At 39.9% G+C, this 24,210-nt stretch overlaps 1 protein-coding gene across 1 annotated transcript in view; it reads right to left on the bottom strand.

The window, feature by feature from the left end:
* Positions 1 to 16,146, bottom strand: part of LOC101390666 (phosphatidylcholine translocator ABCB4) — a 66,506-nt gene extending 50,360 nt beyond the window's left edge. The window contains exons 1-5 of the mRNA XM_004431305.2: positions 16,014 to 16,146; positions 13,028 to 13,079; positions 9,067 to 9,217; positions 2,516 to 2,573; positions 458 to 649 (exon numbers count right to left, since the gene is read on the bottom strand). Of these exons, the coding sequence (XP_004431362.1) occupies positions 458 to 649; positions 2,516 to 2,573; positions 9,067 to 9,217; positions 13,028 to 13,079; positions 16,014 to 16,093 (533 nt within the window). The 5' untranslated portion in view covers positions 16,094 to 16,146. The remainder of the gene's footprint in view (positions 1 to 457; positions 650 to 2,515; positions 2,574 to 9,066; positions 9,218 to 13,027; positions 13,080 to 16,013) is intronic.
* Between the last annotated feature and the right edge of the window lie 8,064 nt (positions 16,147 to 24,210).

Consider the following 24,210-nt stretch of genomic DNA (forward strand, 5'->3'; position numbering starts at 1 on the left):
TTTGTCTTGTTCACTTGTATATCACCAATATCTAGAACAGTGCTTGGCACATAATTGGCCCTCAAATATTTGTTGAACAAGTGAAGAGTCAACAACTACTAAGACAAGTCTCTTTGTGAATTCATTCAATCATTGATTCATTCATTCAACCATCTTAAATTAGTGTACAACATCTGTCAGGCCCTGTTGTAATCTCCATTGAGAGATAAATATAAGATGTGAGCTCAGTCCTCAAATACACCTACCATATCTGAGGAGAAAAAAAACTAACAGATAAGGAAAATACACTGCAGCCTAGGCTGTAAATGCTTGAAATGGCTGTCAGATGATCTATTCCCAATACATATCAAATGCCTAATCTAGTAATTTCTTTTCATTTAAAATCTTCCCACGATAAACTTGCACATAGTTAGTGGTTAATTTCTTTATGAAAGTGTGACGTTAACAATATACTTACTCTGTTAGCCGCGTATTGAGTTCAGTGGTGTCGTTGATGTCAAACCAACCTATTTCTTGTCGTAGAATAGCATGAAAAAGTTTTTGCCTAATTTTCTTAATCTGTCGGCCAGCTGCCAAAGTCCAAAATGAAACTTGTATATAGGCAGCAACGAGAACTCCAGCACCTAATCCTGAGTAATAATATGCATATCTGTGAAAGAATTAGAAAGGTTCTTTTAAATACTTTACTTTATTCACCTTTTTCAGGAGGAATCTTCAGAATTGGGAATTAATAAGTTTACTGAACTGATCACCAAGACAGTGTAGGACATTACAACAAATACACATTAAAAAGTTTTTCCTCTTTTCTTAAATTATAAGGACAATGGCAAATCTAATTACTTGAATTATCAGCCAAAGAAAACATAAATTTTTGTGGTTAATTGCAAAAAATAGTGGTCTTAATGAATCATTTTAAAACTGACTGATGATTTACAGATACAATTTGACTCTTTTTTCTTTTTTCTTTCTTTTTTAAAATTTTTATTTATTTATTTATTCCCGCAAAGCCCCAGTAGATAGTTGTATGTCATAGCTGAACATCCTTCTAATTGCTATATGTGGGACACGGCCTCAGCATGGCCAGAGAAGCGGTGTGTCGGTGCATGCCGGGATCCGAACCCGGGCTGCCAGCAGTGGAGCACATGCACTTAACCGCTAAGCCACGGGGCCGGCCCCTGACTATTTTTTCACAATTAATTTCCTGCATATCTTATTGTACTGAAAAAGTTCACTACTATTCACATCTTGCAAATATAGGAACAAACTGATTGAGCATGTGAAATGGGTCTAAGTGTAAGTTTTCCCATATTGTTTACACAAAAAACAAAAAGAAAACCTCTTCCTATTTGGCAGAATTTGAAAATATTTTTTTAAATGGTATGCTAAAACTTCATGAATTCAAACTAATTTGGAGTGAAGGCTTAACTAAATTAGAGGAAAGCTAGTATTTTTAAAAATAATAAAGTCAGTCTAAGTACTTCCAAATACATTCTTTCTTTCTTTTTTTTTTTTTTGGTGAGGAAGATTGGCCTCAAGCTAACATCCGTTGCCAATTTTTCTCTTTTTGCTTGAGGAAGATTGTCCCTATGCTAACATCTGTGCCAATATTCCTCTATTTTTCTATGTAGGACACCACCACAGCATGGCCCAGTGGCATAGTGGTTAAGTTCGTGCGCTCTGCTTTGGAGGCCGGGGGTTCGCAGGTTCGGATCCCGGGCATGGACCTACATACCATTTTCTTTCTTTTTGATGAGGAAGATTGGCCCTGAGCTAACACTTGTTGCCAATGTTCCTCTTTTTGCTTGAGGAAGATTGTCCCTGAGCTAACATCTGTGCCAATCTTCCTCTATTTTGAATGTAGGATGCTACTACAGCATGGCTTGATGAGCCGTGTGTAGGTCCGCACCCAGGATCCAAACTCACGAACCTGGGTAGTGGGAGCGGAGCATGCTGAACTTAACCACTGCACCACCGGTCTGGCCCCTCAAATACATTTTTTATATAATTTTACAAACTGTTTTCAGATAGGAGCCTTTCAGGCCTACTATAGCATACAGAGAGTACTCATTTAAATCAGCAGCATTAATTGATATTTCAACATACAAATATTATGTTACGGGCTTTTGAGATTTCTATTAAGGCTGAAGGAGGAGGAAAATGCCTTAAATGACATTATTGGATTGACTGACAAAATTGGAATACAATGGTAGATTAGAGTAGTGTATCAAGATTAAATTTACTGAAGTTGATAACTGAACTGTGTTAGGAAGAGAATATCCTATTCTTTGGAACCACACCGAAGTATATATGAGTAATGAGCCATGATGTATGCAACTTATTTTAAATGGTGGGGGCAAATATAAATGATAACAGTAGGTTAAAGAGTATAACAAATGGTGGAGATACAGTCACTCTTTGTATATTCTATAACTCTCTGTAAGTTTGAAATTATTTTCAAATAAAACATTTTAAAAAGTACACCATAAATATATACAGATATATATTAGCCAATTACCTAGTCATTTCTTCTTCCAGAATTCTGCCTGGATTTAACATTGACAACGAAAAATTCACTAAATAAAAACAAACAAACAAAAAAATTAAGACATTTTTGAAAGGCTGAACTATTAATAGCATTGCCAGGTTTTAAAAATCTTTTCTTTTCTCTCTCTTTTTTTTTTCACTATCAGGTGCATTCTTTTCACTTTACTCAAGAGCCCAAGGGTTTGGGTACAGGACATCTAGGGCCCAAGTTGGGGAGGATAAGCCCTCCCAGGTTCCTCCCCATGCTAGCAATCTTGGGCCTTTAGCAAAGCAGCTTCCTAAGGCAACAGAGAGGAGCTGAGGAAGGGTAGGGAGGCCACAGAGCATACAGAAGGCAGAGGAGAAAAAAAGAAATGGTCCACACAGAAAATACAGGATTTAAGGGGCACTTTTTTTCTTAGTGGCTTATAGCACTTTACAGATATTTGCTTCTGTAAATTTTATTTTAATATATGTGTGTTTTCCCTTACATGCTTCCTTATGACATAAGTAATAAACAAGGCTGAATTACATCCATTGTAAAGGAAGACAAATTAAAGTTAAGGAAGATAACTGAGTTGCTCAAAGACAAGTCAGTGGATCACTGGCAAATAGTCATTGTCCTGCATTCCACGTATTGTTTACTAGTAAAACAGTATTCTGGTGTTTTTAAGGCAATATTAATTGGGAGGAAATATATTGTCTATTAATTTGGACTAATTTGATAATGTCAATATGCCTTTCCTGGTTTTCATGTTTTAATAATACCTAGCATTTATTGGGCACTTATTATATGCCAGGCTAGGTTCCAAACACTTTACATGTATTAATTCATTTAATTTTCACTACAACCCTATAAGGTAGGACTATTTTATAAATCTCTATTTTACAGATGAGGAAAGTGAGGCACAGAGTAATAAAGTAACTTGCCCAAAGTCACACAGCTAGCAGGGTGGCTGAGAGTACTAACACTATACTATACTGATTGATTCACATGATGATAACTTATTTTCATTCTTTTAAAAACACAAAGTGAAAAAATAAAAAGGAAAACAGCCCATATTTACTGCATTTACAAAACAATAGGATAACATATCACCACAGCATTGTTGCGAAAACATACCAGGGTAGGTATTTCCCATTTATCACTATGCTAGGAGAGAAACTAGTCTATCTTTGTTTCCTTATCATGGGTAATTAACCCATAGGTCGTGTTTTCTGGGTGCTGTGTATCCTCCTTATCTTCTTCCAAAGGGAGGAAAAGTTGAAATTTATTTAAAACTTAAACTACTGTCAGGATCAATTACCAGGCAAGTGGCCTTGATTATGGCACAATTTTTCCCTCAGGATTGTAACTTCTACTGATGTTCACAGTGAAGTGTTTCTGCTTATTAATCTAGCTCTTTATCAGCTATCAGATCCTTGAGGAATCAAACCCTATTTTACTTCTCGTCTTATCAGTTCATTTCTGTGTGCTTATTTCCTTCCTTCCTGAGTCCTTAAATACGGCACCTTTGATATGCCAAATGGGAACTGTGTTTGGAATCAGAGCTATCTTAAAGCTGTGGTATTTGTAGAAATCATTGTTCCAAACCTTGGGAAACCTCCAGATAAATGTGTACAGGGCTATTTTTTCCCCCTGAACTTAGAAATCAGGTGAAATTTTAAATGAGTTTTACTCTCCTCCAACACATACCTCAACCTTTTTAATTCTCTCAATGAGGATATTATAATTCAGACTGACTCTCTTTCCTAGGAAAGAAGAATCTATGGGCATTCTGAATTTGACTTGCTCCTTTCTCAGAGTTCCAATCTAACTCTGGGTTAGTAACCGTAGGAGCCCCAGGAAACCAAGAGTTTCTGCTGCCTGGGGACAAAGGTGAGACAAATGTGTGTTGATATGTTCCCAGAAAAGTCATGGGACTCTAGATCTGGAAATCTCATGGGATTCTAGATCTGGAATTCTAGATCTGAAGATCTTGTGGGATTCTAGATCTGGAAAAGGCCTAGACCTGGTCTTCTCAGATGCTACCTATCATGCTTCAGTTTCATAAACAATCTCCAGGTAGTTGTCTGACTCAGTGATTCTCAACACTCTCTGCTTGAAAAAACACAGATGCCCAGGCTCCACCCAGTTAAATCAGCACCTTTGGCTGAGTCTAGAGCATCATATTTTTAGAAAGTGCCTCCAGTCGGTTCTAATGTGCCAGGATGGAAAACTCCCACTCTAATCTGCCTGAATGCCTCCCATAACAGGGAAATGGGGAATTCTTGCAGCTGCGTATTCATTTTAGAGAGCTCCCATACAATTCATCCATTTTATAGATGAGGAAACAGAATTTCAGAGTGGTTATTTCATTTCCAAGTTCTTAGGGATAGTTTTCCCCAATATTTATTGATCATTTACTATGTTCCAGACACTTTACATAAATCCTCTCATTTAATTCTACCCAGTAAGTCTATGATTACCTTTCAAAGACGAGAATAATAAGGATTATAAAGGTTAAGTAACTTGTCCAAGTTCACATAGCTGGTGAGTGAAGAGCCTAAATAATAACTGTATACTTTAAGGATTACACAGGGAGACATTACATGAGGAGTCCTGACTGTTACTTTTGAGTCTCAAAGTAAATCAATGTCTGCCTTCCTTGATTCTGCCTAGGACTCCTTTTATCATAGAGAAATATTCAGCATAAAACAAAGAGTTGGGGCCGGCCCCATGGCTTAGCGGTTAAGTGCGCGCACTCCGCTGCTGGCGGCCCGGGGTTCGGATCCCAGGCGCGCACAGACGCACCGCTTCTCCGGCCATGCTGAGGCCGCATCCCACATACAGCAACTAGAAGGATGTGCAACTACGACATACAACCATCTGCTGGGGCTTTGGGGAAAAATAAATAAATAAATAAATAAAATAAATAAAATAAAAAAGAAATTCTTCTCTAAAAAAAAAACAAAGAGTTGGTGCTTGTCTAGGCAGCTTTGGCAGCATTGGCAGTTAATTAAAGTAACTAGGGGCTCAAAAATGCCTTTTCCTCTCAACCATGAGGCAATGCAAGACATGTAGGGTATATCAATTTCTTCACAGAATTTCCTAGATTATTACATTATACCAAGTCACATAGACTTGGTATAAAATATATCAAGTTCCTGATACTCTTCAGAAAATCTGTTTCCAATACTCTGTCTTTGAGGCTTTGGACGCAGAATGTTTTGTGCATAGTTTCTGCACAACTGAGTCATTGTGAGGGGATGACTTTGTCACAGAGTAGCTTTATTCTGTTGACAAGGATGGGCTCTGTTCACAATAAGTCATTGTCAGAACCTCTTGTAATTTAAACCTCTTTTTCTTCTAACATCCCCTTCTCATTTGGCTCCCATTATGTCTAACTGTCCAAGAATACAACAATTCTAAAGAATAGACTCTCAATAAACATTATCTCTATGAGATGTGCTAGCAAGCTCAGCCAAATACTCTAGCTTCTCTTAACGCCCACTATTTTTGCTAAACTCTACAACCCTGAACATATCAATGAGCTCTCTGGATTTAGAGTCAATATCCTTTACAGATTTCATTTTCTCCAAAGAGGTCTGAGAATATTATTTTTACAAACTATCAAAGAGTGGACTTTGGAAATTCATAACGTTTGAGGGACTTCCCATTCCAAATCCTCCAACACAGACAATAGGCCTAATGACAAACATGGCTATAGAGGACCAAGGGTCATATAATTTGGAGGCTACTGAAACTAACTTTACAACTCTGGTGAGTTTATCACTCCAGCAATCACAGGTCTGTAAGTGACTTGCTCGTGCCATTCCCCAGAGAGCCCTTGAATTTGGCTCTGGGCACAGCAGACAGCACCTGTCTGCCCTGTCCAGTTTCAAAGCTATTTGGTTGCATAATTAGAAATGAGTAAAAAACAAGCAAACTGCTCCAAATAGGAAAGTTGTAGAATTATTCCGGTGTTAGTAAAAACAAAAACAGGTCTAATAAAATTGGTCCAAACGCAAACTCATCTGCGATAAATGCACTGCATTGTTTTAATCTGATTTTTAAACATTTAAATCTGATTTTTAAAACATTTTTAATTGTGATAAATACACATAACATAAAATTTATCATCTTAACCATTTTTAAATGTACAGTTCAGTAGTGTTCATATTGTTGCACGACCAATCTCCAGAACTTTTTTATCTTGCAAAACTGAAACTCTACTGAAACTCTAAGCCCATTAGACAACTCCCATTTCCTCCTCACCCCCAGCCCCTGGCAACCACTATTCTACTTTCTATTTCTATGAATTTCACTACTTTAGAGACCTCATATAAGTGGAATCGTACAGTATTTGTCTTTTCGTGACTCGTTTATTTCACTTAGCATAATGTCCTTAAGGTTCATCCATGTTGTAGCACTGTCAGGATTTCCTTCCTTTTGAAGGCTGAATAATATTCCACTGTATGTATATACCACATTTTGTCTATCCATTCATCCACTAATCTGATTTTTTAACCCTGAGTTAAAACCAATTTCTTTTCTTTTTTTTTTTTGTGAGGAAGATCAGCCCTGGGCTAACAACCGTGCTAATCCTCCTCTTTTTTTGCTGAGGAAGACCAGCTCTGAGCTAACATCTATTGCCAATTCTCCTCCTTTTTTTTCCCCCAAGGCCCCAGTAGATAGTTGTATGTCATAGTTGCACATCCTTCTAGTTGCTGTATGTGGGACAAAGCCTCAGCACGGCCTGAGAAGCGGTGCATCGGTGCTCGCCCGGGATCCCAACTCAGGCTGCCAGTAGCGGAGCGCGTGCACTTAACTGCTAAGCCATGGGGCCGGCCCTAAAACCAATTTCTGATTGACATGTCTGAATATATATATAAAATTAATGTTTAATAGATCTATAGATCTTCTAAGAAGTAAAAAGAAAACAAATAGAAAATTCCTATCTCTCATTTCACTGAAGACTTTTTAAACTACCCTATCTTACTCCAATTTTACCTTTATGGTGTTTGTGTTAAAGTTTTGGTCACTGGTAAAACACAAGTAATCCATTTAAAGCTTTCCAAACACATTTTTGTTTTTAAGAGAAAGCAATTATTTACACTGGGAGTATAATGTATATGGTTGTGAGCATGGTTTGGGTGGCAGAAAGACTTAGGTTTGAATTCTGTCCTAACACTCACCAGCTATGTAACTTTGGGTAAGTTATTCATCCTCTCCAAGCCTCAGTCTCCTCATATGTCACGGAGGATAATACTACCTTATGTGTAAGATTGTTCTTGTGAGGGTTAAGCGAAATAGGACTTAGCAGATAATAAAGACAATGAAAGATTACTATTATTGTTGTTATTTTTATGATAAAGAAGTTCTTCTCAGAGACAATAGTACCTGAGAATAGATAAATAAACTGTGTTTTTGAAGGATCTTGCTTTAATTATTCAAAGGACACTTTTACTGGATTTTCAAAAGGCATTAATATTTATGTAAACAGATCCTATTGTATAAATCAAGTAATCATATTCTTTTAGGTAATTACACTTAAGCCCCACAATGCTAACCAAATATGTAGTTCTCAATCAGTGAGCATTGAAAACTCTTACTGATGTTATCCAAATGATAGAGTCCACTTTTTCTCAGGTATCTTTGCTATGAAAGATACTTTTCCTTTATCAGTTCTTTTCTTATATTCCACCATCTGTGTACCAATAGAGCTTTATTCAGTTTTCTCCAGCCTAGTGCCTACAAGGTCTGTTGGGAGAAACTGAGCCTGCAGGCTTGATAGAAAGCACGAAATTTTTTCCTTTCTATGTTGAATTTGGCTAATATGAAAATAACTATGTCCATTGGAACCTCACTTCAATGCTGTTGTCACAGCCCCTCTTATAGACAACATTAACTTATGGGACTTGTCTCTTTAGTAATTATAGTCTTTTATGTGAGTTTCAAAGCACATCATTCTCATATTGAATCCATTTACTCTTAGTGAAGTGTTACATCAAGTTCCAGTCAACTTGGTTGATCCAAAAATCAGAGACAGAAATTGTATATTCTGTATATGCATGTAAAATGGGCATAATTTTAACAAAAACGGTGGAGAGAGAGAAAAAAAGAAAACCAGAAACAGATATACAAGCTGAGCACAGCTAAGAAGTAATGCCATGCTAACTGATGTGTTTTGAAATTCATCAGGAATCCCTAATGGGATGGACACCGCATAGATATGATGGCATGGACACTTTATAGACACATACTCTGTTATAGTTCCACTATCTTCAAGGGGAGCAACTTCTCTACTTTATACAGATGCAAAGCTTTCTGTATTTTTTCTTATCCTATATTAATAGTCAAATAGGGTACACCTATTTGTTGAAATTTAAATGAGTATTTGAGGAATTTCCTGAGAATTGTATAACTCCTTCTGTGATATCTGGAGTCACCCAAATGTCCAAAAAATTAAACAAGTAGATGATGAATAGCAAAATCAATTTCCAATCCTTCATCCAGTTAAAGGAGTACTATACATTAAAAAAAAGTAGGGAAATGCTTACCTGGAAAGGAGAAGTTTCCTGCAGTATTTACAAATCTATCAGTCATTTCTCCAAATACTATCATCATGAGGGGGAGACCTGATCCATGAGCTATAGCCATGATAGTGCCCAGGTACATAAATAACTTATCCTGCCAATCGGAGTATCGAAACTAAAAAAAATAAAATAAAGTAACACTTACCTTCTGGAATAGAATTTCTCTTTTTCCACAATTATAATTTCTTTGGATTTTTATTTAAGATCAGTACTTTTGCAATCGTGGCAAATAAATGTATTAGAGAAGAAGGAGAATTTCTACCCAAATCATTGACAGATTAATTTCATGATTCTATTGGGCCGGCCCTGTGGCTTGGTGGTTAAGTGCGCGCGCTGTGATGCTGGTGGCCCGGGTTCGGATCCCGGGTGCGCATCGAGGCACCACTTCTCCGTTCATCCTGAGGCCGAGTCCCGCATACAGCAACTAGAAGGATGTGCAGCTACAACATACAACTATCCACTGGGGCTTTGGGGGGAAAAAATAAAATAAATAAAATCTTTAAAAAAAAAAAAATTTCATGATTCTATTTATTTTGTATTCTTTGAAGAAATCAAGCTGATTCTGTTTAATCAGTATCATATATATATATATAAAATCAGAAGGGATAAAAGTTTGGTTCCATTAAGAAATATTGTTTGATCTTCCAGAGCTCCTGAGGTAGTGAAATAAAAACAGCTAGAAGTAGACATTAAGTACACACACTCATGCACACACCCATCACATCCTTTAAAAGGACACAGTATATTTCAGAGGGAGATTACAAATGGGGGGAAACAGATCCTCTGAGTTTTGAGGATAAGATTCCTTTAAGAGGTTTAAGTCAGCTTTTAAAAGGCAGCTCATAGTGAAGTGCAACAAACATTATGGAGTGTCTATATGTGTACTTAAGGGAAGTCTTGCTCATGGAGATGATGCTTGTTGCAGAATCTTGAAGGATAAGGGGGAGTTCGCTAAAAAAGAATTGGGGAATGCAGAGGAAGTGGGGGATATTTAGGCTTAGAACAGCAAGGTAACTAGAAACTGCACGGAGGGCTCAGGTAACTCCATGCAGTGGAATTCCTGAAGAGCAGAGATCAAAGTGTGGGAGACAATATTAGAGAGAGGTATAAAAGGCCCGGTATGCCCCACCAAGGATCTTGGACTTAGTACTATCAATGTACAATGTACTTAGTACTATAACTCAGAGGGGTGATACCACTTGTCACAGTGAAGTGCATAACACTCAGGAACTAACCAGCCAATCAGTGTCATAACACTCCAAAGACTTTGTTCCTCGCTGTCCTTTTAGTCCTCTCCAATTGCTCACTTTTTCTCCCCATTTTTGAATGATTGTTCTATGGCTCTCTCTCTTCTTCTTTCCTCCTCTGCCCTCCAGACTACACATTCCTTCTCTTATTTTTCCATTTCTATACCTTCCCCTCTGTCCCTTGCCTCTCTCCCTTCTTTTTTTTTTTTTTTTTGTGAGGAGGACCAGCCCTGAGCTAACATCCAATGCCAATCCTCCTCTTTTTTGCTGAGGAAGACTGGCCCTGGGCTAACATCCATGCCCATCTTCCTCCACTTTATATGGGATGCCGCCACAGCATGGCTTAACAAGCGGTGCGTCGGTGCGCACCCGGGATCCGAACCGGCGAACCCCGGGCCGCCGCAGCGGAACGTGCGCACTTAACCGCTTTCGCCACCGGGCTGGCCCCTCTCCCTTCTTTTTAACCATTTCCCTCTGCCCATTTCCCCCACCCCACCCTCTTCTGGGGATGAGGAACAGTCATCAGGAGAAGGGGGATGAGTCAGGCTTGGCAGAGTGGGGGTCCATGAGAGCTGAAGGTGAGTCAGACAGGGTCAATGTGCTGGGACAGCCTGAGGTCAGACTCACATGATGGGGGGGGCGGTGTGTGCAAACTGTTTTCAAAGAATTCCAGAAGTACAGTGAGGGGAGGCCAAATTCCATCATCAAACACACAGGGCAAGCAAGAGTGCCGGAAGAGACAAAGGGTCAGAGGCCAGCTGGAACTTGGAATGGAACAAGGGGAGTAGGTGGAGAAGGGTCCCTAAAATTGCTACAAAAGGGACCAGTGTCCCCGAGGTTCTTTTTAGTGGCTCCTGGGAAAGGAAGATAGAGCACTTGAGTCTATCGGCCACAGCTACAAGCCCAGGATCAGGTTGTCATGTAATGTTCTCTTTACTGAACATTTACATGAAATCGAGGAATGTTTTAAATGCTTTTCATATTACTTAAATAAAATTTTCTTCTGTCTCTAAGCTTAAATTTAAAACTATGTGAATTTCACAGCAACATCCTAAGTAACCTAGATTTGTTTTCAATGATTTTCAACAAAACAATGCGTTTCTAACTCCTGTTAGAGCACAGTTTTGTCCTGAACCTTTTTCAGGATGAAAAATATCTATTCAGAGGCTGAAAAAAAGAAAAAGATTACATTTAAATTTTAACTTTTAAAATTCAAATGAAATTTTCTATATTTCTACTTTAAGGTTTATGGTATTTTTTTTTTTTTGAGGAAGATTGGCCCTGCGCTAACACCTGTTGCCAATCTTCCTCCTTTTTTTCTTTTTCTCCCCAAAGCCCCAGCAGATAGTTGTACGTCATAGTTGTACATCCTTCTAGTTGCTCTATGTGGGACGCCGCCTCAGCATGGCTTGATGAGCGGTGCGTAGGTCCACACTCAGGATCTGAACCAGCGAACCCTGGGATGTTGAAGCGGAGCGTGCGAACTTAACCGATAAGCCTCCAGGCAAGCCCCAAAGTTTATGCTATTTTATTTTTCTTTAGCAGGCAGATTTAAAACCTGTGCATTAAAACTATATTTAGTTTTACAAACAATTTATTCTCTAAAGTACTAAATTTTAAAAACTCTTACTGAGGCTTTAAAACAAAACATCACAAGAATAAAGGAGAAGAGAATAGGGGCTTTGTGGTGACGAGAAATGTGCAGCGATGTTCAAGACTAAGGATGTTTTGGTGTCTTTTCATTCATTTACTCACTAAGTTAGAGATTTCAGCTGACATGCCTCTTAATATCAACTTCTTTGCTACTGAATAATGGTTGTCATAGTTTGAAATACATCATGTTTACCAAAAGTGGGCAAACATTTTCATGGGCCACCTCTCTGAGACATACTACAAATGAAAACTAGATTAGATTTCCTCCAAAAATATGTTGGCTTGCCTTGTGCCAGCTGAAAATCACTGAGAATTGTGTTAAACATAATCTGAATCCCTAATAGTTACTCCATACATATGTTTTTTTTATTGAGGTCACATTGGTTTATAACATTATATAAATTTCAGGTGTACATCATTATATTTCAATTTCTGTATAGACTACCTCGTATTCACCACCAAAAGTCTAGTTGCCATCCATCACCATACAAATGTTCCCCTTTACCCCTTGCACATGCTAAGCAAAATAAGTGAGATGGAGAGACAAATACCATATGATTTCACTCATACATGGAAGTTACTCCATATTTAATCAATTTTATTGGAAGCCAAATGTGAACATAGATTTCTTAATTATTTTAAAATTTCTGTAGTTAACAAGCACTTTCTTTATATGCAAGCTTGTTTTAAGCTAAATTGGGGGTGGGGGAGGGGGTTGGTGAAACAAATGCAGAGATGCATTTTCCTGAAATTGGTTAGTTTGTATGGTGTTATGAACACAAGTCTTATTTTTAATTTTCCTGTAAACGAGTTAGCTCTGCTCTGTTTCATAGCCAGCCTATCATCCATCTCGACAATGTGGGCCATTGACTACAATGAGCCAAGCTAAGACAGCACAGGGGCAGCAGGGAAAATATATTGCTGCCTGTAGACAATCTTAAAGTACTGGCTCTATAACTATCGATTCAAGACACCAAATTTGAATGAAGACAAGAATTATATACACTTAATATTTCACAACTTACCAATGTTAATGGTCCAATCAAATTCACTTTCATTTTTTTCCTGTTTTGGTTGCTGTAAAAAATATAATCATTTGAATTTAAACAAAATGTTTCACAGTCAACTAAGTATAAATATGAGTAGTTCTCATATTCAACTATTATAATATTTTCAAATATGAAAGAGTGATGTCCACAAATTATCAAAATTGTTCAGTTTAACAAACACTGCAAGGCAGTCACAAAGAGCAAAGGTAACTGTCCAAGGTACTACAAGGATCTCTAGATAAACGAGCAACGGTCCACCTGCCTTGTGGAGCTCCTACACAGAGGGAAGATGAATAAGTTAACAATGTCTGCCAAATAATCACATTCTTCTTTTGCTAAAAAATATACATATTGATCTAAAAATAGTAAAGGTCACCCTTCTGAAGGATTTAGGGGAGTGGTGTCAGGAAGTCCTGTTGGCTGTATACTCAAAATACATCTAGAATTCAACCACTGCTCACACTTTTTATTGCTATCCCAATAGCCCAGGAAAACTCCTCCCTAGTCTCTCCACGTCCACTTATGCCCACTTTTGTCTATCGTCAACAGAGCAGCTAGAGCAATCATTTAAAAACTCAAGTCATATCATGCTACTCCTCTGCTCAAAAACCTACATTGGCTCCCATTTTTCTTAGAGTAAAAACCAAAATCCTTACATTGACCTTGAGGGCCCTAGATGATCTGTTTCTTTGTTGCCTCTCTGACCACATCTCTCACTCCCACCCCTGCTTTCTCTGTCCAGCCACCCTGGCCTCTCTGCTGCTGCTGTTCTGTGAACACATCCACCACGTTCCCATCACAGAGTCTTTACATTATCAGCTCCGTCTGCTGGAAAGCTCTCCTCTCGGACACCCGCACAGCTCTCTCCTCTCATTTCTTTCAAGCCTTTGCTCAGATACTGCCTTCTCAATAAGACTTACCGTAACCACACTACTTAATACTGCAAACTACTTCCTCCCTGCACTCCTGATTTCCTTGGCCTTGATTCATGTTTTCCTATTGCATTCATTACCTTCTAACATTTGCTGTAGTTCACTTATTTAGCATGTGTATTATTTATGTCTGTCCTCCACACAATAATGTAAACTCCATGAGGGCAGGGATTTTTTTAAATCTAAAATGCATTTATTTAGCTTAAATTTCCAGGTAGGTGATAAAGTTTTACTTATAAGACTTAATCCCAAATTATTTAGAACAACTGCCAAAATCAAAGGACAGACATGTGCCACTAAATATGTTGAAAAGAATGTGCCACAGCCAACAGCAGCACAATTGGAACAAGCACATAACTAACTCGCAATGTGCCCCAGATAACTGAAGTGAGCTTAACTGCCTTTGAATGCAAAGCTTTGGTCTGCTTTTTATAAAAATTAGTCTCATTACATTTAATTTCATAATATATTTTTTAAAGATTTTATTTATTCATTTTTTCCCCCCAAAGCCCCAGTAGATAGTTGTATGTCATAGGTTCACATCCTTCTAGTTGCCGTACGTGGGACTCGGCCTCCCGTTGGACGGAGAAGTGGTGCCTTGGGGCGCACCCGGGATCCGAACCCGGGCCGCCAGCATCAGAGCGCGCACACCCAACCGCCAAGCCACGGAGCCAGCCCCATAATTTCATAATATTACAGTCTTATTCTTAACTTTCTGTATTTCTCTTTTGAACTGCTTTCTTCTTTCCAACACAAGGCTGTGAGCTCCACTTCTGAGAACTTCCTTAGCTTCTGAAGCGTGACTGCCCCTTCAGCAGGGATAGCTCCTTTGTATACTCAGCAGACGTTCAGCCAGTGCAATACATACATAGCCTTCTTCCTGAGAATGCCACCTATTTACAGATTCACAGTCAATCGCAGCCTAAAGTGCCGGCTGATGAAAACCACATTTTTCTAGTAGTAATAATACCATCCACCGGTTTTCCAATTCTGTACGGCAAACTAAATTTGCTGTGAATGAATACCATGGTTCTTAGAAGGAATAGAGCAATATCACTGTATGAAGAAGTTAACAGACTAAAATAATGCTTCAGTTTAAACATCAGATAGGCATATTTTCAGTTACCTAATCAGGCCCCTTGCAGTTTGAGGACACACTACAGAACCTGATAAATTTGTCCCTCTGGGTGATTACTCGATGATACAGGTCAATTAGTTCTGGGTGGCTTGGCATCAACTCAGAGACCATAACAGCCTCATAAACTATTTGAGGCTAAAGGCGAAAATGATTCACTATTCCCACAGTGAAAGAGGAAACAAAGACAACACACCATTGACTGGTCACTTCTGCCCCTATTAAAGCTTGTGAAGTGCGCTTAACAAGGGACCCTGGGAACCAAAGAGCCAGCCCAGGGAGAAAGACGCACGAGCAAAGGAAGCGCTGAGGTTTTGCCTTTGCATTTGAACAAAAACTGATTTGGAAATACGGGTTGCGGAAGAACGAGGCTGCTCAAGGTTCCCCTCCTCACCTCGCCGCTCAGAGGGGAGAAACACGGAACTGGCCTTGCGCTGGGAGGAGGAGGAGGGGATAAGACAAGAAGGAAGAGGAATAACGTGTGTGTGTGTGTGTGTGCGCGCGCGCGCTCTTCACTGCTCTTGTTCAAAAAGCGCAACCATCAACAGCAGATGTCTGATGCTCTACAAACATGAAAAATCAGATGATGTTTATGAAAGTTATTTGTAAAAATTTCAAGTTATATAATGCCAAGAATGTTATACAACACAGATATTCATCGAATCACCTTCCACAAAGGGGAGCGGGGCACTTTTAAAGACAGCCTCTTCTTCCTGAGCCTGTTCCAAAAGGAGCCTCAGTGACATTCCTTGAGAAAGGTCAGAACCTCAGAAAAGACCCTGCAAAGAAGCTCCAAAAAAAAAGGCCAAAGGCATCAGCTTCTCAACTTTCCAAGGGCCAATTTGGTCGTGCTAATTCGCAGGCAACGGAAAAGCCGTGGCTGCTGGTGATGTACCTGCTGCTGCCCAATTCAAAGTCGCCTTCCGCTCTCCTGGGGCGCAGGACTGTTCCGTTCCTTCCCGCCTCAAGATCCATCTCAGCCTGGGAGAAACCACAGCCTCAGGTCCAAGCGCATTCGCTCCAGCTCGGGGAGGACAACCAGCCTCCTCGCAGCCCCCGCCCGCCCGAGGGGTCCGAGCAGGACGTACAGGTCGCGGGGTGAAGGATCGCCAGGTGGACATCCCTCTGCTCCCGCCCCGCGCCCACCGTCCCCGGGGTTTCTTTCGCGCCGCGGCCCCCGTTACCTCCGACCTCGCGCGTGTCTGCGGAGCCGCTGGGCGCGCCGGGCGCTGCGGCCGAGGGGCTTGGACTTTGTTCGCGGCGGCTTCGCTCCCGCCCACCACGCGCGTCGGGCCTCAGCAACGCCGCCCTCCGGCCTTGCTCCGCAGACCAGGCGCAGGCAAGGCGCAGAGCGAGCAGCCCTCGCAGCCGGGGGCGCCCAGCGCGGCCGCCGCCCATCCAGGCGAGCCGCCAACCCCGGGCCGGCTGCGCCAGCTGCGCCAGCTGCGGCCCATAAGCCCGCGACCAGACTGGTGCTGCGGGGTGCTCGGAAAGCCTCGCCTGGAGGGCCATCCAGATCCCGCCCCAAGTGACTGTCACACTCCCTCGGCGCTCAGTTTTCTTTTTAAACCCACATGGGGGACAGTTTCTGGACGCTCAACAATCATAGGGCAGCCAAGGACGGAGAGAGCACATTAGCCTCGCCTCCCTCTTCTGCATCCCCAGGTCTAGTCTGGGTGGCACCCAACCGAACCATCTCCAGGGACCACAAGAGCTAACCAGGGCCGGCCCAGAACAATCACATTATGCTCCTTGGAGAAGAGGAACGCTCTCGGTGCCCTCTCAACACTTAGACACAGAACTTGAGAGCTGGAGGGACTTTGTGGAGATCGCCTAATTTAAAACCCGCATTTTTTACTGGAAGAAACTAATGCACAGAGAGAGTAAGTCCTGCCTGAGACTGCACCAGTGGGACCAGAGTCCAGTCCCCAGTGCCCTCCCCTGATCTTAGAGTTCTCCCTATACTAAATTGTCTCTACACCTAGCACCTGTTTGAGTCCCCTGTATGGCTTTCTTAATTTCTCCACACTTCTCCGAAAAGGAAAGATCTAAAACAGGGAGCAGTAAGTTATGAAGCCAGTGGGATTCAAACTCAGAGCTTCACCTCTTAGCTATGTGACCTCGGACAGTTTGCTCACTTCTTTAGGCCTCAGCTTCCTCATATGTAAAATGAGGACAAAAACATCTTCCTTATCAAGTTCCTGTGAGGAACAAATAAATTAAAAAAGTAAAAGGAACTAGTACTGTGCCTACCACACAGTACGTGCTCAACAAATATGGCTTTCCTTCCTCCTAATCAAGTAGCAGGATTACCTGCGGGGCCTTGCTCCTGCTGTGTCTTATTAACACAAAAGTCATCAGGCGGCTTTCTTGGGTTCCAAGAGAACCTTCAAGCAGAGCATGATATAAGAGGAGGTGTTGTCCAGCAGACCCTGGTGTGAATCTCATGTCTGCCATTTATAGCTGTCTAGCCTTGGGCAGTTTATTTAATTCTTGATTCAGTCTCCGCATCCACAAAACAGGGGTGTGATTAGGATTAGATATAATGTGTGTAAAGTGCCTGGCACATAGGAAGCATCTAACAAATGACAACTAGTATTATAGCTAAGAGATCAGAAGAGGCTGATGAGGAAAGACTGGAATCGGTGGTAGCAGCTCTGGCACTCACTCTTAAATGTGCCGTGTATCTCCATCCTGCTCTACCTGTTACCTTGAGCTAGGCAGAATTTGACTTGAAGAGTGTGCCGGGGGATGACTGAAACTATGGCATGTTCTGGAATTATGTGTAGGTCCGAGGCTGGGGTCTGAACCCGTGAACCCTCGGCCGTGGAAGCAGACTGTGCAAACTCAACCACTACGCCACTGGGCCAGCCCCTGATCTCACTATCTTTTAACTCTTCCTCCCTCCCTTGATGTATTCTCTTCCTTCATAACCTGTCTTGCAAACATCTGCAACCCCCTCACCCTCTCTTTTTATCAGGCTCGCTTGGTAAAACCACAACCCTGGTAAATTTAAATTATCCAACTATTGCAAGCTTCCACCATACAGCAGAACATGGCTAAAGAAAAACACAAAACCATCTGACTGGTCCCACCATGAAACTAAATGGTCTTTACTACATATATATATATATATATATATATATAATGTATTTATTATGCTTATTATTTATTGCCCACTCTGTGGGATGCAAGATTTATAAGGATGGAGACTTTTTTCTGGCTTATTCATTGATGTATCACAACATTTGCTGCCTAACAAGCATAAATGTTTTCCTAGCTCATTCACTATTCTACTTTCCTAGATAATTATTTTATAACTTCTCTTTCCTCAAACTTCTATCATTCTTTCCCTGTCTCCACATTCTGCTGAAGTACTGTGCTTCTTATTTCACTGATAAAATCGAAGTGTTCAGAAGGGAACTGCCATACTCTTCTACCATGCCATTTGCCCACTCCTGTACCAACACTCCGCCTTCCCACCTGTTTCTCTAAATGAACTCTCCATGCCCCTATTTGCAGCCAGTCCTTCTGTTTGTACTTTTATACTGTAGATCCCATCCCTTCAAGAATGACTTCTTAGGGAGCCATTATTCTCTCTCTCTCCTGCATCATCAACTTTTCCATGCCTGCTGGATCATTCCTGTTGGCATACATAGGTGCTGTTATTTCTTCCATCTAAAAAAAAAATCTCTCTTAAGCTCACTTCTCCTAAACACTACCATTTCTCTCCTTCTCTTTGCAGCGAAACTTCTTAAACGAGTTATCTCTGTCACTTTCTCCATTTCCTGTCCTCCTGTTCTCCCTTAAACACACTCTCATCAGGAGTTTGACCCTTTCACACTACCAAAACTGCTCTTGTGAGGGTCATTGATAAACTCTACATTGCTAAATCCAAAGGTCAATTCTTTGTCCTTACCTTACATGACAAATTTAAGCATTGACAAATTTATCTTTCTCTCTTTCGTAATACATTTTCTTTATTTGCATTCCCGGACACCACATATTTCTTGGATTTTCTTATGCTTTGCTGGTCATTTTCTCAGTTTCCTTTGATGGTCTTCCTCTTCTTTCAACTTCTTACTAACATTGGAGTGCTCCAAGGCTCACTCCTTGGACTTCTCTATCTATTCTCACTCCCTCTGTAATCTCAGCCAGTCTCATGGCTTTAAATACCTTCTGTATCCAACAATTGCTAAGTTTTTATTCTAGCCTAGACCTCCCTCCTGAATTCCCAACTCATATATACAACTGCATCTTTGACATCTCTATTTGGATGTTGAATATGCCCAAGCTTGACTTCCAGTCTTTTCCCCAAGCTGGCCCCTCCAACAGGCTTCTCCTTTTCAGTTGGCAGCTCCAGACTTTCAGTGGCTCAGCAAAAATATTAGAGTCATCCTGCATTCTTATCTTTCTTCTACATCCGGTACTCAGTCTGTTAGGAAATCCCATTGGCTCTACTTTCAAAATATGTCTGGAATCTGACCACTTCTCTCTCTCCAGTTTTACCACTGTGGTGCAAGCCACTATCATCTCTCGCCTGAATTAGTACAATAGCTTCTTCATGGTCTCTCTGCTTCTGTCTTTGCCCTCTCTTCTGCCTTTGTCCATTCTCAAAGCAACAGCCAGAGTGATTCTTTTGAAACATGAGTCAGATCATGCCACTCCTCTCCTCACAGTTTCCCAGTGGCCCCCAATTCATTCCGAGCCATGACCTGCAGTGGTCCGCCCTCTCCATAACCTCTCTGACCTCGCTCTCTACTTCTCTCCACACCAGCCACACTGGCTTCTTGGATGTTCCTCAAGCAAGAGAGAGTTCCATCTCAGAGTGTTTGTGCTAGTTGTTCTCTCTGCCCAAAATTCTCTTCCCGCAGATATTCTCATGGCTAAAACCCTCACCTCCTGCAAGTCTCTTCTCAATTACCATCTTTTCAATGAGACCAATCCTGACCTCCCCTTTAAAAACTGCATCTCATACCCTCAGGACTCTTAGTTCCCCTCTCTCTACTACAATTTTTCTTCCCACAGCATTTATCACCTCCTAGCATACTATATAATTTATGAATTTATTATGCTTGTTGTTTATTGTCACCTGAGTAGTAGGGAAGACCCATGAGAATAAACATATTTTTCTTGGTTTTAGTCAATGAAATATCCAACATTTATTGCCCACACTTACTAGGTGCCAGACCCTGTGTTAGGGTTTGGGAATATAAAGAAAACAGGGCATAGTTCCTGCCTCATAATGGACTGAGAATAAACCAGTTCAAAAATCATTCAGATATTTGTAGTGTTTTATAAAGTTACGGAGCCCATCACACATACATATTATCCCATTCAATTCTCAAAACAAGAAGCATGTTTAAGGTAAACAAGCAAGGAGCAATTACTCTGTTTAAAGGTGTGGACACTGGGATTCCTAAAGAGGAAGCGAATTTCCACAAGCTAGGACACAATAGAATTAGAATTCCAGCCCTGGCCATGTGACTCCAGCTGCTCCCTCAATATCCCTGGGGAACACTACTGCCAGCAGGGGCCATGCCTCTCTATATTTCTAGTCCCCACAGCACTAGAAGGCTCAGTACATGTGTATTGAATAGATAATATTTTTAAGTTACAGCATAAAAGATTTTTATTGTAAAAAGGAGATTCCTATAAGTAAGTGTCAAAGGGAAGAACAAACTCCATCTACCAAAGTATTTAAAAATATAATATATATTTAATATTATATAATAATATTGTTATAATACAATATTTTATATTATATTTAAGTACAAATTAATTCACAACATTTTTCCCTGAAGAGAGTATGATGGACTTAGTTCTCTCTCCAGTTGACTGTTAGCTTGATGATAATGTGCTGTGTGGTCTTTTTTCCACTATATTGTATTTGTGGCTAACACTTCTCTGACTTTTCATCTCTGAAGATAGAAGGTTAGATGGTATCATCTTCGACTATTATATTTGCACAGGGCCACACTTAACTACATTTTGTTTCCAGATTTTTTTGCCACCAGTACTTTTCAACCTCTGCCTAAATCTTCCATCTCCTTCTCAGAATTTATAGTTCTTGATTTCTTCTGCCTTCACTTTCTTCAAACCATGTTACATCTTACACTTTTCTCCCAAAATTCTTTTTTAAAATCTTCTCACTGCTTGAAAAACGAAACAAAAATCCCTCTCCACCTTTGACCTCTTTTCTCCTAAAAAATAATTTCCTTTTGCTCTCACTCTTCTTTTGTTCATTATAAAATTCATCCAGCTAATTTGGCCCTGGCACACTGGAAGACATTCATAAGGTCTTGAAGATGAATGTAGTGCTGATTCAGCTCTCTCTTTTCCAATGAACTCTTCCTTACACCCTCTTAAACCAGGGTGGACTTGCAAAGGTACCATGACAAAATTTAAGGAAGCAGTTGGGAAGATTTTGCTGTCAATCACAATGTCACTTCACTTCCACCAGCATAGAGTAATGGCACACGGAGAGTTCCAAGGTCACATTGCCTAGTGGGATTCTTGTGCTCTGAGAGTTATGGGAACTGTTGGGTGGACAGGGAGGGCTGCAGGGTGCCAACATCAGGGATGAAATGAACGAGCACAAGCTAGGGTCACTATGCTTTAGGTTATTTATGTTGACTTTTCTTAAGGTTATTCTAAAACCATACCTTTTCAAAATATTGTACTTTACTTTGCTAATACCATACCAAAGTTATCTATAAATAATATAACAAAAAAACAGTAACATCAGGTTTGTATTTGATATTAATCTCAATTACTCACAGCACTATTTTCTAGCCCTAAAACTGTGGCATCCTAAGGGTTATTCAACCACTTTAAAGGGTATTGTGAAATGTTCAGAAATCTATCGAAGCAAAATTAGCTTGGGTTTGCAATCATCTGTGCATCAATTTTGGAACTCTACTAATATCAAGTGGAATCTATGATTCTCTTTATCCTCCTTTTTTAATCCCTCTGTTTTTTTTCATTGAACTTTTTTATTTGGACATACTTACAGATTCACATGCAGTTGTAAGAATAATACAGAGAGATCTTCTGTACCCTGTACTTAGTTTCCCCAATGGTAATATATTACATTTTTATGTCTAAATTCATAAAGGATATTGATCTGTACTTTTTTTTAAGCTGTCTTTGGTTTTACTATCAAGGCAATATTAGCTTCATAAAATGCATTGGGAAGCATTCTTCCACTTCTGTTTTCTGGATGAGATTATGGGTTAGTTGAACATTTTTAGACTTCCATTTTGATTTATCTGGAGGTTTTTTTTGTTTTTTTTGTGGTTATTGTTGTTAAAGTTATCTATAGTGTTTTTGACTATGGCTATTTGTATAGCTTTTTTAGTGGTTCTGAGTACTACATTGTATATACATAATTTATCATAGTTTACTGTTGGCATCATTTTACCTGTTCGAGTGAAGTGTAGAAATCTCATCTCCCTTACATCCATTTTCCTCTCACATTTATAATCTGATTGTGTTATATACTTCCTCTACCTACATTTAGAACCACACCAGACAGTATGGTTAATTATTTATAAATTTTTGCCTCACCCATCAAAAATATTTAGACAGCACAATAGGAGAAGGAAAGTCTATTGTATTTACCAATATTTTTGCTTACCATGTTCTTCCTTCCTAATATTCCAGGGTGCCTTCTTTTATCATTTCTTTTCTGTATAGAGAACTTCCTTTAGCCTTTCTTTTAGGGTAGGTCAGCTGGTGACAAATTCCCTTAATTTTCCTTCATTTAAGAATATCTTCATTTTCCCTGCATTCCTAAAGGATAATTTCACTGGATATAGAATTCTGGGTTGAGAATTCTTTTCTTTCAGCACTTGAAAAATGGTGTGCCACTTCCTTCTGGCCCCCATGGTTTCTGATAAGAGACCCATTGTCATTCAAATAATTTTTCTTTGCAGTAATGTGTCATTTCTCCATTGCTGTTATCAACATTTTTTCTTTATATTTAGGGGTGTTTTTTTTGTCTTTACTTTCTCAGAGCAGCCTTAGATTCACAGCAAAATTAAGTGGAAGGTACAGAGATTTCCCATATACCTCCTGCCCCTACACATGCACAGCCTCCTCCATTATCAACATCCCCACCAAAGTGGTACATTTGTTACAATTGATGAACCTACATTGACACATCATAATCACCCCAATCCATAATTTTACATTAGGGTTCACTCTTGGCGTTGTACATTCTATGGGTTTGGAAAAATATATAATGACCTGTATTCATCATTATAGTATCATACAGAGTACTTTCACTACCCTAAAAATCCCAGGTGTTCCACCTATTCATCTCTGCTCACCCCACCCCACCCCCAACTGCTGGCAACTACTGATCTTTTTACTGTCTCCAGTTTTGCTTTTTTCCAGAATATCATATAGCTGGAATCCGACAGTCTGTTGCCTTTTCAGATTGGCTTCTTTCACTTAATAATATGCATTTAAAGTTCCTGCGTATCTTTTCATTTCTTGATAGCTCATTTTGTTTTAGTGCTGGATAATATTCCATTGTCTGGATGTACCATTTACCCACTCATGGACATCTTGGTTGCTTCCAAGTTTTGGCAATTATGAATAAAACTGGTATAAATATCCGTGTGCAGGTTTTTGTGTGAACATAAGTTTTCAACTCCTTGGGGAAAATCCCAAGAAGCATGATTGCTGGATTATATGGTAAGAGTATTTTTAGTTTTGTAAGTAACCGCTAAACTGTCTTCCAAAGTGGCTGTACCATTTTGCATTCCCACTAGCAATGAATAGAGTTTCTGTTGCTCTACATCCTCACCAGCAGTATGTGTTGTCAGTGTTCTAGATTGTGGCCATTTTTATAGGTGTGTAGTGGTATCTCACTGTAGTTTTAATTTGCATTTCCCTGATGACGTATGATGTGGAGCATCTTTTCATATGCTTATTTGCTATCTGTTTAACTTTGATGTGGTGTCAAGGTCTTTGGTCCATTTTTTAATCAGGTTGTTTGTTTTCTTATTGTTGAGTTTTAAGAGTTCTATTTTAATTTTTATTTATTTATTTTTCCCCCAAAGCCCCAGTAGATAGTTGTATGT

The sequence above is a fragment of the Ceratotherium simum genome, chromosome 1 (assembly GCF_057802395.1).
Source record: "Ceratotherium simum simum isolate JZ-2026a chromosome 1, ASM5780239v1, whole genome shotgun sequence".
NCBI lineage: Eukaryota > Metazoa > Chordata > Mammalia > Perissodactyla > Rhinocerotidae > Ceratotherium > Ceratotherium simum.